General features: G+C 42.6%; 1 protein-coding gene and 1 long non-coding RNA gene across 2 annotated transcripts in view; one reads left to right on the forward strand and one right to left on the reverse strand.

The window, feature by feature from the left end:
• Positions 1-11,757, reverse strand: part of Lrrc1 (leucine rich repeat containing 1) — a 123,101-nt gene extending 111,344 nt beyond the window's left edge. The window contains exon 1 of the mRNA XM_027938289.2: positions 11,395-11,757. Coding sequence (XP_027794090.1) covers positions 11,395-11,553 — 159 coding nt within the window. The 5' untranslated portion in view covers positions 11,554-11,757. The remainder of the gene's footprint in view (positions 1-11,394) is intronic.
• A 289-nt stretch (positions 11,758-12,046) lies between these two features.
• Positions 12,047-14,714, forward strand: LOC114095108 (uncharacterized). The gene is made up of 2 exons (XR_011707867.1): positions 12,047-12,220; positions 14,446-14,714. It is a non-coding gene; the product is annotated as an uncharacterized lncRNA (long non-coding RNA).
• Positions 14,715-15,310: the final 596 nt, after the last annotated feature.

Genomic DNA, 15,310 nt, shown 5'->3' on the forward strand with positions numbered 1-15,310 from the left:
CTGTTGGCATCTCATTATCATTCTCGTTACCCAGGCCTCCTCTCCTCAATTCTAGTTCTGGTTAAAACTTCCACCATGACTCAACCCAAATACCGATCAGTTTCTATACAACTGTATTCCCTTTTCCAGGCTTCCCTAATTCAGTAAATTGTCCTGCAATTTCCCAGTTGATAAAACCCAACATCTGCACCCTGAAGGTATTATCCACTGTCCTTCCAAGATGCAACCCATGACTTACTGCCTAACTCCAAGTCACCACTGCACCTCCCTGGGACCTGTCTATAAAAGACTCCTCTCCTGGTCTCCTTGCTTCTTCCATTTGTCCCAAGTCTAATCTCTAACCAGCAAGACAAGTAAACGCTTTCATTTAAATGACATACCTTATGAATTTAGGATGTGCCATACTTCCACTGATGAAGACCCATCCAATAGCCTTACCAGGGTCTCCAAGCCCCACAGATTTCTTCACCTCAATTTTGCTGACTACCAAGTATTCCAGCCACACTGGCCTTTTTCTACCCACAAACTCGCCAAGCTCATTCCCAACCTCTGTCAGAACCTCTGCTGCATTCCTGCAGCTGCCTCACTCTCCTCAGGAAGGATGTCACCTCCTTGGAGAGACCTTCTCCAACTTAAATACAAGCCTCCACCTGCATCATTCTCAACTACCTATCCCTGTTTTGTTTTCTTCACAGCTTTTGTCACAACCTGAAATTTGTTACTGCTTATCAGGTTACTGGCTATCTCCCCTACCTAGATGAACACCCCATTAAGAACAGAGCGATTCTATCGCCGTGCTAGACAGAGCAATGCCTGAAGTAGAGCCAGCACTCAATAAACATGAGCAGTGGATGAAAAGGGAAAGGAGGACCTTTCAGATATAGCAGAGATCTTCCCCTAGTCCCCATTCCTAAACCAGTAGCCTCTGAAGCCAGACACCAACACCCCATCAGAGAAGCCAGCCATGCAGCAGGAAAGCAGACAGGTGAAGACTCTGATCCTAGCATACTCCCTGCGAAGCCCACCTCAGTCTGTGCTGATCCATACACATTCTTAATGGTCAATCCCCAAACTACATTCCCTGAAATACAGTCTCTCAGGTATCAAATCAATTCAAAAGGGAAGTTTTAAACAACCATCTTTAAATTGCTGGAGTTTACATAATAAGGACACAAAAAAATCCCAGCCAAATTGCCCATTTTACCTCACTTTTAAAAGCTGGGAAAATGCAACTAATAGAGAAGGAAAACATTCAGGGTTCAAAAATGGTTGGCATGTGTGCACATGTGTGTGTGTTAACCAAGAAAAATCTGCTGATCTTTTTTCCTTAATTGGTTCTGGGAATCAACAACTGACCACAGGAGGGTAAGTGTTTGGAACAGCTTTGCCTTATTATCAAATCCTTGATTATAATGATTAAGCCTAGACTTGTGGTTTTACTAAACCTCACAAGGCAACCTCAGAGAGTACATGCATGATGGCAGCACCACTCTCCTAAGGTTCTCCCTGGGGCAGCAAGGCATGAAGTTAGCATCCAAAAAGGCCAGAACTTAAAAGGAGCCTGGACATCACTCACACCCTCCCTTCATCATTCAGATAAGCAAGGTGGGCGAGACAAGGGCTCCAGACCAGTGCTTTCAGTTTGTCACGATGTACCCAGACATGTGAGGACTGCAGGGAGCCCAGTGCTTCATGGCATAATGTCCAATCTGTCACTTATAGATGTGGTCTGAACCCATTTCTAAATCCATTCCCCAAAAGGGCCAAAAATTTCTTCATGAATGCCATTCAAATATGTATTCCACGTCTGCTTTGCATTAACCACCCTTTTAAGCAGCAGCAAAAAAAGAAAAGTTATACAGCTTTAAGGAGCTCACTCTGATGGAGGACAGAAATTATAAAATTATAGTCAAGAGTGATGTCAGTGGTATCCCCAGAGACTTCAGAGGAGGGACAGGAAAGCTTCCTGGAGGAATGTTTTTTTCCTGAGCTCCCTCCAATGGGATGGGGAACAGGGAGCCAGCAAAAGAGGGAAAAGCACATCACCATAAAAGCAATCATGAAAATGAAGCTCAGAAGTATGAAACAATGTATTGCAACTAAGGGCAACTAACTGCCTCTGAAACACAAGGTTTCAGTTGGAAAGGGATGGAAAGGGGAGGCAGAGACAAGAATGTAGGCAGATTAGATCCTGCAGGTGTGGTAAGACACTGCAGCAGACACTCATCACATGCCTTAGCAAGATCACTGACCAAGTACCGAGAGCAGGCTTAAAGGAAGTAAGAATAAAGAAGTTTGGACCTGGAACACAGTTGATACCAATAATGATCAGACTGCACTGCATACTTCCTATCTGCCAAACACTATACTAAGTGCTGCACACATATTAACAGTCTTCATACAACTTCACAAGGTTATCATTACCTTCTTTTTACAGATGAGCAAACTCAGAAACAGTAAAATCAGATACTTATCCAAGTTGGCACAACTTAGAGGACATTTTCTTTTAAAGTAAGAAATGCAGACCGGAGCAGAGACTTCAGGAGAAAAGACAGAGGGAGGGACTTCCCCAGACAGCCGTCACACCAACTTAATACCCAAGCTTTGTGTTCCTAAACATCCTACATGTCACTGCCTTCCTGCTCCAGAAACAACCAAATCAACCTAGAGTAGCAGTGTATGCTCCATAACACACAGCTCTGTGTCACCTGTATCATTTGACCTCTTTGGTTTCCTTAGCTGTCAGGTGGCTAGATCTCTAAAATCTCTAAGCCTCCACTCCACTATGCTTAGTATTTATATAGATATAGATACAGACAGACATATACATTATATTGTATCATACATGTATTTACAATAAAATTAATATATCATACAATATATTGTATGTATTTATACATATTTTATACATACATATTTTATACTCTTACAAAATCTACTGGGATTTGTAAAATGCATACCATTTTATCCAGCAACTATGCTTCTTGAAATATATCTTAAAGAAATATTTGCACAGGTGTACAAAGTAATATGTACCAGAACATCTAATCCAGCATGGCTCATCACCGCAAAGAATGAGAAACAATTTAAATATCTAGCAGTAGAACAGTTAAATGATGACGTGTGCAATACAATGAAATACTCTAGCACCAGCAACAGTACCTACACTTACAGATGTGGAAGATATCCAAGATGCTATGTTAAGTAAAAAGAGTAAGCAACAAAGCAATTTATATAGTGGGAGTCCTCTTCTGTTTTAACAATAAATATATGGTAATGAACAAAGAGAAAATAATACATTACAACACATTCTTTAAAAAGAGTATATTTTAAATGTTTTCGCCATTTAAAAAAAATTATAAATACGTGAGCTAATGGCTAGGCTAATTAGCCGGATTTCACCATTCCCCCATGTATACATATATCAAAATATCACACCATACCTTCAAATTTATACGTTTATCAATGAAAAATAATTTTTAAATAAAATAAAACTGTTAGTGGCTGATATCACTTCAAGGGAATAATGGAATTCCTTCTTTTTGTTTAATTCTTTGAAGCATCTGACACATATTACTTCCATAATCAGATAAAACCAAGGTGACACCAAAGCCCAAGGTCAGGCCAGCTGCACCAATAGCATGAACCTCAAAGGTATTTATTCAGCATCTTCCAAGTCAAGTCAAACAGCCAGAGCCCAGTCACATCCTGAGAGGTTTGGAAGCCACTTTCTGGTTCTCACAACTACTCATCTGACTGGAGCTCTTAGCTCCCACCACATGTCACCTAACAGCTTCTCTGGGTTATCTTTCCCCAGGAACTGGGTGTGGACTGTGGAAAGAAAGGTGATTGCAGTGGTCAGGGTAGGCAGAGTCCTCTTCACCCAACCACTCAAGCAATCAGTCAAGCATACCCTGTCATTAGGTGTAACACCTCCTCCACCCACACAAGACAAATCCATTCCTTGGGGTTCTGGGAAACAAAAATAACATAATTCCTTCCAATTGAGTCAAATTCTCTGGAATCAAGAAGTTATAGTCTAGATAAGTAAACTCTTCAAAAATAATAAGGGAAAGGTTTTTTGAAAAAATCATATCTTATTTCTAGGAGTCCAAGATATTTTACACATAAACCATTAGATCTTCTAAAACACCACATGCAACAGTAATTACCATTCCTGTCCACTAAATAACACCTAAGAGAAAGTTAATGGACATCCAGAAGTTTCTTCTATGCATTTATCAAGACCCGGCTCATGATCTCATCACCCTTCATAACTATCTTATGAAGCAGAGGACAAACATTTCTAGCCCTGCACTCCATGTGATGTTCTAAAATAGGCAAACTTACCCTGCCTTCCATGAACACAGTGAGAAGCCTGAAGCACTCACCGGATCTTCATCCAAAAGAATGCGACAGAGTTCCACGGCACAGCAAGACCATGGGTAAGAGTCATCATTACTGCAAAGAAATGTTCATGCTGCTATTTCTCATATTCTTGTATAAATATCAGTGATGTCTTATCCCTAAAATTTCAAGTCTATGGTAAAGGGTCCATTTTTAAGGAAATCCCAAGTACCTACTTACCACAGAGACTGCAGATTCTGGCTGAGAAGATAATGCTCTAGAAGACTGGGGTTAACATTAGGTTAAGACGCTCCTTTCCCACTGGAAGCCCCTGGACAGGGAGGAGTGAAGACAGTGGTACAGGCTCATTTTGCTCTTTTACCACACTGAAAATATGATTCAATATTTGTTAATACTAAAAAAAGTGTTATCATGCAAATAGTGATACTCTTTCTCAAAGATTTGGGCTACCTTTTTACAGACGAAAATTCTAGCAATGAGTTTACTTTCAAAGTACTCTAGAATAATAAATATTCTCCAAGTGCCAGTCTTTTAAAGATTTAGCAGAGAATGGTGAAACTAAAGTTCATGACATAGTACACACACAAGAATGCATTCTCATTACTCAGAAAAATAGAACCCAAATGTCACTCTGGGTACAGTTTAATAAACTTGGTGACCACATTTATCTGAACAAAACCAAAAATAAACAGGCTCTTCCCACCCATTATGCATCAGGCTATCTATTTTTCCCCCAAGCCAATGCCTACATACAAAGCTTGCCATGTTTTAATAGAATGCAGAGACATTCCACAACCAAGGAAACATGCCTACAAAAGGGGAAGAATGCCTTATACTTGGTGTCCTACAAGTATCAATGAAGCACCTCAGTGGGTCAGCCCAGAAGGAACTAGATGGAGTGCAGCGGTTCTCAGTAGAGAAACCTCTGATTAGTCATCTCCTCAGACGACTCCTCCCATAGGTACTCCATCCTATCCTCTAGCCTGGACACCTACAAATTCTCCAGACTGGTCTCCCAACACTATCCTCTTCTCTGCCCCAGGATTGTGTTTCTGAACAAAAATAAAGCTGTATTGAACCTCTGTTTAAATATCTTGCATGAGCCTCCCCTGCCTTCAGGACAGAGCTCACCTCCTCAACAAAATCAACAAGGTCCCTTTCCTGCTCTGGCTCCAGGCTGTTCTCTAGTTTGCTTCCTCCACTCAGTCACTGTACCTGGAAATGATCGGTTTAGACAACACTCTTTTTCTCTCTTTCCAGTGTAATTTGAATTTGACCACCAATAAAGTCTTCTCTGAGCTCCCCAGAGAGAGTGAAACTCCTCCAAACTGTCAGCTTCAGCAGAGGGTCCCTCCTGAGAGAGCTAATTTTGTAAGCCTCCTCACTCCCAAGTGGGCTCCCAGGTGTGCAGTACAGCATAGAGATGAATGCATACAAGCAGAGGGAGTAATCTTGACCCAAGCCTCTTAAATAAATTACTTAAATCTCAGTTTCATTTGAAACTATAATGGCTTGAATGGGTTGTTATGCAGTTTAAGAGAAATGGTTTATGTAAAGCACTTAATACATTGTGTGGAACTCAGTAAAATCTCCATAGGTGGTGCCTATTATAATTATGTCACAGATACCCAGTAAATGTTTCATGATCAAAGAGACTCTAATCTCCACTAACCTGGAACAAATTATAACTTCTCTACCTTAGTTTTCTCATCTCTAAGTGTAGAGAGTGAAAAGAGGTATCGGGGAAGAATGAGAGGGTTAGACCAACACAGAAAGCAATCAAAAAGCAATTACTACACTAGGTGGTAATAACAGGATATCTGAAAATGAAACTATTTCCCTAACCTGAGAAATCTGTGGATCAGCAAGCACTATAAAGAGAAAATCCCTTTGGATCCCTTTTCTCCTAAGCAATGACTTAAGTATCTTTATTTTTCTTAAAAAATGACTTTTTTAAAAATAATTGACTCATTGTTTTTATTATGCTATTTAAGTAAGCCCAAACATAAAACTGGGAGATATGTCTTCCTGTGCTTTAGTTTTTATAAAACTATAAAGTGAAACAATTTTCAAAATCTGATAAAAGCCAATAAGACTCTGACATCACAATGATGTGATTTTGCAGACACTGCAGGGCCGCTCACAGTGTATTCCACACCGTGCTCACAAGGCACGGGCTTCTTACATTTACGTTCTGAGCATCTACACTATCACGGACCCTGACTCCTCTGGCTCCCCAACACTTTTTTCTAACAAAGTGCCATGATATCTTTGCTCACTGAACTTCTAATCATCGCCTGACCCTAACACATCATTTCTGTAAAATGCCTTATTTGTTGTTTCCTCATTAACTACAATTAAAGGAGTGTTCAATGAAGCATAAGCAATAAAATCATATGGCACTAATCATTCATAAGCTCAATATAAATGCTACAGAATTGGTGATTTTTTTTTAAATATTAAGTTTTTATGTTCTCTTATTAAAGAGAACATAAAAACTTAATTCTGGTTTGAAAACACCTTAAACACCCAGGAAAATATTTTTAAACTTCAGTTTAATAAACACTGTTTTGTAATAAAATGGTCTTGCCACAGTATTCAGGAAGATTTTAGACATGTTAGATCTGTGTTGCTATTTTAAGTAGTATATACACATGATCTTTTTAATTCTCAGAATAACACTATAGGGTAAGTATTACTCTAACACCTGAGGAAACCAGAGCTGGACGACAATACTCAAGAGATGGAATACCGTCCTCAACTATCTGAATCCAAACCTGTGCTCTCTACTCTTCAAGACAAATCCTAAAGAGCCTTGGCCAAGGTGACCAGCAATGGACAATACAAATCCACGGGAAACCAACCAGGTAGGAGAAGAAAGATGGCATTTTGAAGGAAGAAACAATAGGTCTTGTTGACAGGATGAATGAACAGAAAGAAGGATCAAAAATAAATCCATGGATTTTTGAGACAGAAAGAATGGCTGTCCCACCCCTCAGACATGGAACTGCTCAGAAGAGATGCCAGTTCTGAAGATCTAAACTGAAACATAGCTGGGTTAAGACAAAAGGAACTTCTTCCAAGTGGGGATGGGTATCCCCTTAACAGATTTCAGCTGGAGATGTTGCACTTGAAATCACATTCATAGAAGAATATGTTAACAGTGCATAAAAATTATTTCAAAGGCTGCCAAAGGTATCCTGCACAAAACAGGGAATGAATAAAGACTCAACAAAGGCTCCCAGGTTCTGAAAAAGGATTTTTGTCATTATTAGTTTCAACTGACCAAGTCAGACCAAAAGAAAGGGAATTATCATGGCTTAAGAAACAGGGGCATCCTACTGATAATGACATGTGAGGTCTCATCATGCAACAAGGATTTGAGCTCACAATGCACCACGTACTTCCCTGGGTTCAGCAATGAGCATCCCTGCCTTTGCAAGGCTTGTGTTCTACTTGGGGAGACAGACAAGCAACTAGTAAATAACTAACTACATAGTATGAACTTAGGTAATAATAAGTGCCCAAGAGCGAGGAAAAAATAAAGCAAGATATGAGAAAGAATGACTACAGGAGCAGATATTTGAGATAATGTTATCTGACAATCTACAAAAGATCAACTGAACACTAAGGGGGGTTACAGATGAAACTCAATTTTTTAAGCTGGGAAGTCTTGAATACATTCACTCAAGTATTTGTGCCTACTATACTAAGCACTGTAATGGTGCTAAAGAGATCACAGTAAAGCACACATATTTGGAGATATTTGAGAAATGATGCACACCGAGGAAAAAACAATGGCATCTGAAATGTGGGAACACACAGAGGAAGCCAAGATCCCATAGCACAAGCCAAACAAAACAACTTCCCCACATGGATGGCCTTCACATGGAAGTCACTTCCACCTTGAACACCCTGACTATATAAGAAAAGGATAGATGCTGGAGTAGGGATATGCTTAATGCAAGGGAAAGAAGAAGAGGAGGAAGATTTCTACAAGACCCAGGAACAGTCACTCAACAAATATATAACTGCTTATTGATTAAGACCTACTAGGTGCTAAAAGAGTGAGCAAAATCATGCCGACACTTCAAAGAGGTTCAAGTGACATCATCTCTGTTAGAACAGATCTCAAAAGGATTCCACAGCAGGGAGTAGAGAGGAGGGGAACAGCAGATGGATGGGAAAGGATGATGAAATAACAGGTGGCAAGCTAAGAACACAGCTTCTGAGGCATCCTCTGGTACAGATGAGCTGGGCCTCAGGTGAGTGACCATCACATTTGCAGAGTGTGGTGTGACGAACTCTAGTGCCTTCCCCACCCCACACTCACCACATCTGGAACCGAAGTAATCTGCCTCACCACAAAGCTGTGAACAGCACATAGGAATCACAGTTCCTTTAAGCTCTATATTCCCAATAACTAGCGAATCATCCTTAATAAATGTTTTTTTGACAAGACCAAGTTTTAATGAGGTGAGTATAAAAGGGGGCACTGAATAATTGAAGATTTGATATGTGTGAGAAACAGAACAGGGTAGATTCCTGCTAGGTACCCAAAGCAGCTGTAGTTGGTACACACCTGAATGAATGAGGGCAGAGAATGCACCTAACCAGCTGGATAGCTCTGAGAAAGTCGCTTCAATTCTGAGTCTCAATTTGTAAAATGAAGATGTTGAAGCAAATGAGAGGCTGCAGGCCTTTTAGTGGAAAGAAGGTATCTGTCACTATCTTGAAACCTGTTGTCAGTGTAGGGGGTGCAGGCATCCCCTTTAGCTGTGTTTCCAAATTACATAGAAAGGAATACACAACTGGTAAGGCCACCACACAAGGATCTTTGAGGTTTATCAGCAAAAGAGCAACCCTGTGGCAAGTTGAGGAGACAGGAGTTTCAAGTAGAGAGCAGGAGCAACAGTGAGCAGAAGCCATGAGTTATACAGATCTCAGAGGTGAAGCAATGGAAGAAAAGATTGTGAATGGAACAAATATCTGCTTTCAAGGTGGCTGTTCATTTCTTGTAAGTACACATCCAAGTACCTATGGTGAAATAAGTCAGGGAGAAATAGATCTTACATGACCTCAAAACTTACTAACTTTAAGAGCAATAATTACCAATAAGCAAGACCACCTCTAGCCTTTGAAATATTTACTATATTTACAGAGTGCCATTAGACTTTATTTTGAGCTTCTGAGTTTCCATTTCTACGATCAGTAGAAATACCTGACATTTCCAAAACCTATAATTTCCATGCCAAGCTAAATTCTCCAACATTACAGGAAAACCTACAAATTCGGCAGAAGGGAATAAAAAGGCAACTCAGTCAAAAGAAATCTTCCCGTTCTACGACAGAAAGCAACCACCAAGAAGGGCAAGGACTGCAAGGTTTCTAGTTGAGTAACTTTTCACTCAATCTTTAATAATTTAATTCTGAAGTCCTAGAAATATATTACATTACATATTCCACATTTCAATGCCTAAAATTATATAATTTAAAGAAGTGAGTATGTCGCTTCAGTCACATTTAAGGAAGCTAAAATCCAGACAAAACCATGTATTTGAAAATGCCTGCAAAATAATAAATGCCTGAGAGAACTGGATGGCTTTTCTGCTTCTAAGCTAAATAAAGCCTGGGGGCTTTGCAAAGATCCTGGTGAGGATAATCTCTGTGATTACACAGAGCAAACCATCCAATCAATCCCACACGAACCAAGGAAAGTTCATCCAAGAAGAATAACAACGCATGAAATGCTGAGAAAAACACCGTTCTGATTTTTCAAAACACTGTCAGCGCTGGAGAACATATCAGGTCATTTTAATGAGCCAGAACATTTACCAGGGTTTCTGTAACAATGACGCGGTTTGTGTTTAACCAAAAGACCAAGCAAGATAACTTGAGTTTCGACGCTGAGGCCTCCAGGTCCTCTCCCCGCCTCCCAGCAGTCTCCCTACTTCCTGCACACCTTTGGATTGGCACACAAGGACTTCCTGCACACACCTGAATTAGGGATATCTTCCTCCTTAGAAGTTCCTCAAGCTGAATTCCCCAGGCAAACCCTAGGACTAACAGTTTGCAGTTCCCTGACCCTTCAATAAAGGAAAAAAAAAAAAAAAAATCTGCATATGTCGCTTGAAAGTTCCGGCTGCGAAGGAGTGATTAATTTACGTAAACAACTCTGAAGAGGTTAACACATTACTGAAAGGTCAGAAGTAAGCAGGCTGAACGCGGTTGCTCTGGGAAAGACAGCTGCCAGGCAGATCCACCCGCGGAGTCTCCGATGACGTTCACCGCAGCGCCTAACACGCAACAGGTCCATGCAGGCAAGGCCCAAGTGGCTGGCATCTGGGTATCTGGGCACCTGTGCCCAGTTCCCCAGACCCGTCTTTCCTCCTGCCCCCTATCTCGCTGCGCTGCCAGGGCCACAGCAAACTGGCCAAGCTACAGCTCTTCAGAGCACAGCCCATCCGCGATAAGGCCTGGAGCACATTCCTGCTAAGATGCCGAGATAGTGCGAGATAGTGCGGTTCACTCGCGTGCTGCCCAGGTCCCAAGGTATTCAGAGACCTGCTTGGCGAAAGGAGAGTTGAGCCCCGGATGGGGAAACAAAGTGAGGGGAACGTCCCCCGGGGGCGGGATGCTGCGCTCGGTTGCCTCCAGCTGGGAACATTCCGAGCCACCTGGCTCTTCACCTGCCCGGGCACAAGTACCTGGTGTTAGTACCTAGACGTGCAACTAAGCTACTTACTAGCCCAGAACGTTTCTCCAATCGGACAAGCTCTAGTAACTACTTGGGAGAAATCAAGTACCTTTGTATAAAATGTAAAAGAACTTTTACTGGGGAAGGATGGAGTTACAGAAGCAAGGGAAGAAAGAAGCAGGTGAATGCAGGAAGAAGTGTTTCCTGCTGGACCTGCCGGCCGGCCAGGATCTAAAAGGTAGGAAAGACAGGGGAGAAAGGAAAAGAGGAGTGGGAAAGGGCTGGGCACGCTTCTCGGAGACCGGGGAGCAGGTAAGGCCGGCCACTCACCTCGGGCAGCTCGCGGAGCTGGTTAGCGTCCAGCAGAAGCTCTTCCAGGCTACGAGCATAGCGGTAGATTTCCTCTGGGACGTAGACGAGAGAGCAGTGGCGCTTGTCGATGGTCTCCACATGACGGTTGCACCGCCACAGGGGGATGCAGTGGAACATCGCCGCCCCCGCCGGAGCCGGGTCCCGAGCCGCGGAGCCCCGGGCTCTGAGCCCGCTCTGCCCGGGGGCCCCGCTCAGCGCCGCCCGCTGCAGGCTCCGCGCTCGTAGTTGGCCCCAGGCTCACTCGCTCCTTGCGCAGGGCTTCGTGGTCCAAAACGCTCAAAGGAACCTAGGGCGGGATTCCTCCCGCGTCCTCGCGCCCCCGCCCGCCAGCCGGTTAATCCCCTCCCACCCTCCTGTCGCCGCTGCTGCTGCCGCGGGAAGCTTCCTACTCGCTGCCGCCGCGCGTTCTGAGCATGCGCGCCGCTGGGCGCCCGCCGAGGGCGTTTCCCAGCCACCCGAGGGATGCTCCGCTCCGGGTTTTCCTGGAGACCTGGTTCTGAAGAGGGTCGGGAAACCTGCAGGCGGGCGGCTCACCGTCCCCCAACTCAGGCTCAGGCTGGGAGAGCATCGAACCCTTTGAGGAATCCAGATTCTGAAAGGGCTTGAGGCTAAGACGAGGCGGCCTGACGGGAGCAGAACAACTTCTGATTTTTAGTACTACTTAATACGCTCTCCTCTCTCCCCTTCCCCAAAACAACTTTCTCTTCCGGGGTCATGCAGGACCGCCCCGAAGCGTACCTTGCGCGCTGTGGGCGCCAGGAGCTACGCGATTTGATGTTTTGAGGTATCTGCACCGCCCTCGCTACTTCTTTCTTGGCCACTTGTGTGCTAGCTGATCGCGGTAGCCCCAGAAGTGTGAGCGGACGCTCCAAGCCAAGCCTTGCGCCCCCGGCCCCTGCTGTGCCCTCTGCCCCGCAGGCACCGCCTGTAGGCTTTGTAACCTTGGAGCGTATCTTCAGTAATCATTGTTCTTCTACAGTCATAGAAAACTGTCCTCTTCATACCAACAAAAACATAGGAATCTAAGAGTCTGCAGGATTCTCCTGGACGCGGCTGCACCCGGCCAGGAACCCAAGTAGCTGGCAAAGGTGCGTTTTTGAGCCGGTTCCAACCCCGCCAGATGTTAGCCTCTGGCGACTAACCCCAGCTGGTGCGGAGCGGAGAACTTTGGAAAAGGGGCAGGTTGGGGATGCCAGGTGGTTTTTAGCCTATCTGCAGCAACATTCTGTTCCTTACCAAGGGTAGATTGCAACCCAAAGAGCAGCAAGGGAGGGCCTGGGAGGCCGGCTATTTAGTGATAAAGACCTCGCCCCTCGCCCAGACTCATTCCCTTGTAGCATGGCCAGAAGCCTGATCTGCCCCTCTTCTGTAGTTACAACTATTTGCACCACAATTCCCATCTGGATTAACCAAACTTGCTCCAGTCAGGCCTAGGCCAAGTACATTCATAGGTTTTTTTCTAGGTGTCTTTCTGACTCCCCAACAGGCAGCCCACCCAGGTTTCCCCCTCCCTAGCCTCTGCATCCTACACCTTCCCGTTCAAGCGTATTCAAAATCCAGGTTCCACCTGTGGCCTCTGCCACAACGCCACTCTAGCTCTACCAAAGTCACTCCTGCCCCCAAGCTGCCACAGTTAAAATCTGGAGCCAGGGAGTTTTAACTTTCTGCAGAAGGCTGAAAGCTGAGCTTGTTCAATGGCCAGGGCAAAGTTTTGTCTGAAACTTATTTCTGCACAGACTCTCCAGTCAGTTCCAATTGTGCACAAGATAGGTTCCCTGATGAAGCGGCAAAGGGAACATATAATTATTTAAACTCTACTAGAAGGCTTGTTTCTACCTAGAGTGAGGAGTCTTTCCAATTTACTTCTACCCCAGCACTGTCATTTTAGCTATCATTTCAGTCTTCTCCTGTTTGAATTCTCCTGTTTGGATTCCAACATTCTACCTGGACTTTGAATCTCTATACCTACTCTATACCTACTTCATGTTTGCATTCTAAAAGGTGTATAAAGCCCATTTTCTGCCACCATTTATGGATAACTGTAATTCCTGACACAGACATCTGGAAAGAAAAACAAGTTACTACCTCTGCAAAGTTTTCCAACTGCTTTTTAAAATATTAAAGAAGGTTGACCTCTTCCAGTTTAATCTAAGGCTGATTGTCAGAGATAGTCACATTGAATTATTTTACTAAACAAATGTATTTTAAAGACACAACTGGTCTTTTAAAAACTCAAATCCCAATAAGCATTTCCTATGTGCCATGATGCTTACTCTTTCTTGTCTGATTATAGTTATGTTTTTATCACCTTAAACCCAAAGACCTCTTGAACAGCATATACTCTATCACGTGTTTTGTAGATCCTGAAAGCTACCACAGTGCTATTTGCACAATATTTAGTTGCCAGATTTTTGTTGAATTAACTCTGGGCAGTCAGCGGAAGAATTTGACTTTCTTTGTTTCCAAGGATCTGCCAAGAATTGGAAAAAGCATGGTAGGAGAGAATGATACCAACACCTTTTCAACTACAAAAATAGGGAACCAATTAACTCTATTCCCCTGCAGAGTTTGGGGGTTTTCCTCTTGATACAATTTCTAACTTCTTTCCCCAAATACAAATGAGTTTGATTCAAAGAAAAATAAGATTATAAATCAATGTCTTCTTAGAATAATTTGATTTCTTCCTTTTCACTGTGAATCATTTTTCATAACTTTTACAGTGGTTTGAACTCTGGTTTAACTGCTACCTAAGAACTTAGAAGAATTGGACAGGTTGCTTAAATTTGTAAATGTCAGTTTCATCATTTCTCAGTTGAGGAAAATGGACCATGGGATTGTTATGAGGATAAAATGAGATGGTGTATGTCAAACACACATCAGTTTAATCAACAAATATTCATTACGCACTATATTAGCTGGCATCCAGGATGGTCCTCAACAATCCCCACCTCCTGGTTGATCTCTGTAACTAACTTCTAGCTTTTTCTCTCTTTGCTCACTCATTTTGAGGAACCACATGGAGCAGCCCAACAAAGAGTTCCACCTGGAAAAGAATTGAAAACTACTGACAACAACTACCAAGGAACCAAGGCTTCTTGCAAGTAGCCCTGGCTGTAGGACTTGGAAACCAATCCTTCTGCCCCAAGCAAGCTTTCAAGTGACTACAGCACCAGCTGATAGCTTGACGGAAGAACCTTGACCCAGGACCACTCAGCTAAGCTGCTCCCCAATCTTAATGCTCAGAAACAGTGTAAGACAATAAATGTTTGTTGCTTTAAGTTGCTAAGATTTCAAATAATTTACTTCACAACAACAAATAGCTAATAAATGTACATTTTAAGCCTCCAGCACTGTGCTAAATAAAGCAAAGAACAAGGCATCTTACCATCATGAAGCTTATACTCTAAAGTTAGGAGAGTGATAAATGCTCAATTAATGGTTTGTTGTTGTTTTGTCACTAATATTTTCTAGCATAATATTATTCATTTTGTTTTAAAATAAAAGTCCAAAGTGGTAGCTGGTAAGAGTGGGTAGAATATGAATTTGAGGTTTGGTCATGTGAATTTTAAAGTGAGATACTGTCACTTATCCACTAAAATTAGGAAGGAAGGAAAGAAGGGAGAGAGAGAGGAAGGAATGGAAGAAGGACAATCCCAAGTGTTACTGAAAATATGGAGTATCTAGAATTCATGCATCATGGGGCAAATGTTAAGTGGTAAAAGCACTATGTAAAATAATTTGAAGTTTCATATGAGCATATACCTACCCTAAATATCTAGCCATTCTATTAAGTATTTCCACAGACAAAAATGAAAGCATATGTCCAAATAACAGTTGTTTACAAATGTTGATAGCAGTTTTATTTACATTAGCC

This window comes from Marmota flaviventris, chromosome 6 (assembly GCF_047511675.1).
Source record: "Marmota flaviventris isolate mMarFla1 chromosome 6, mMarFla1.hap1, whole genome shotgun sequence".
In the NCBI taxonomy this organism is placed as follows: domain Eukaryota; kingdom Metazoa; phylum Chordata; class Mammalia; order Rodentia; family Sciuridae; genus Marmota; species Marmota flaviventris.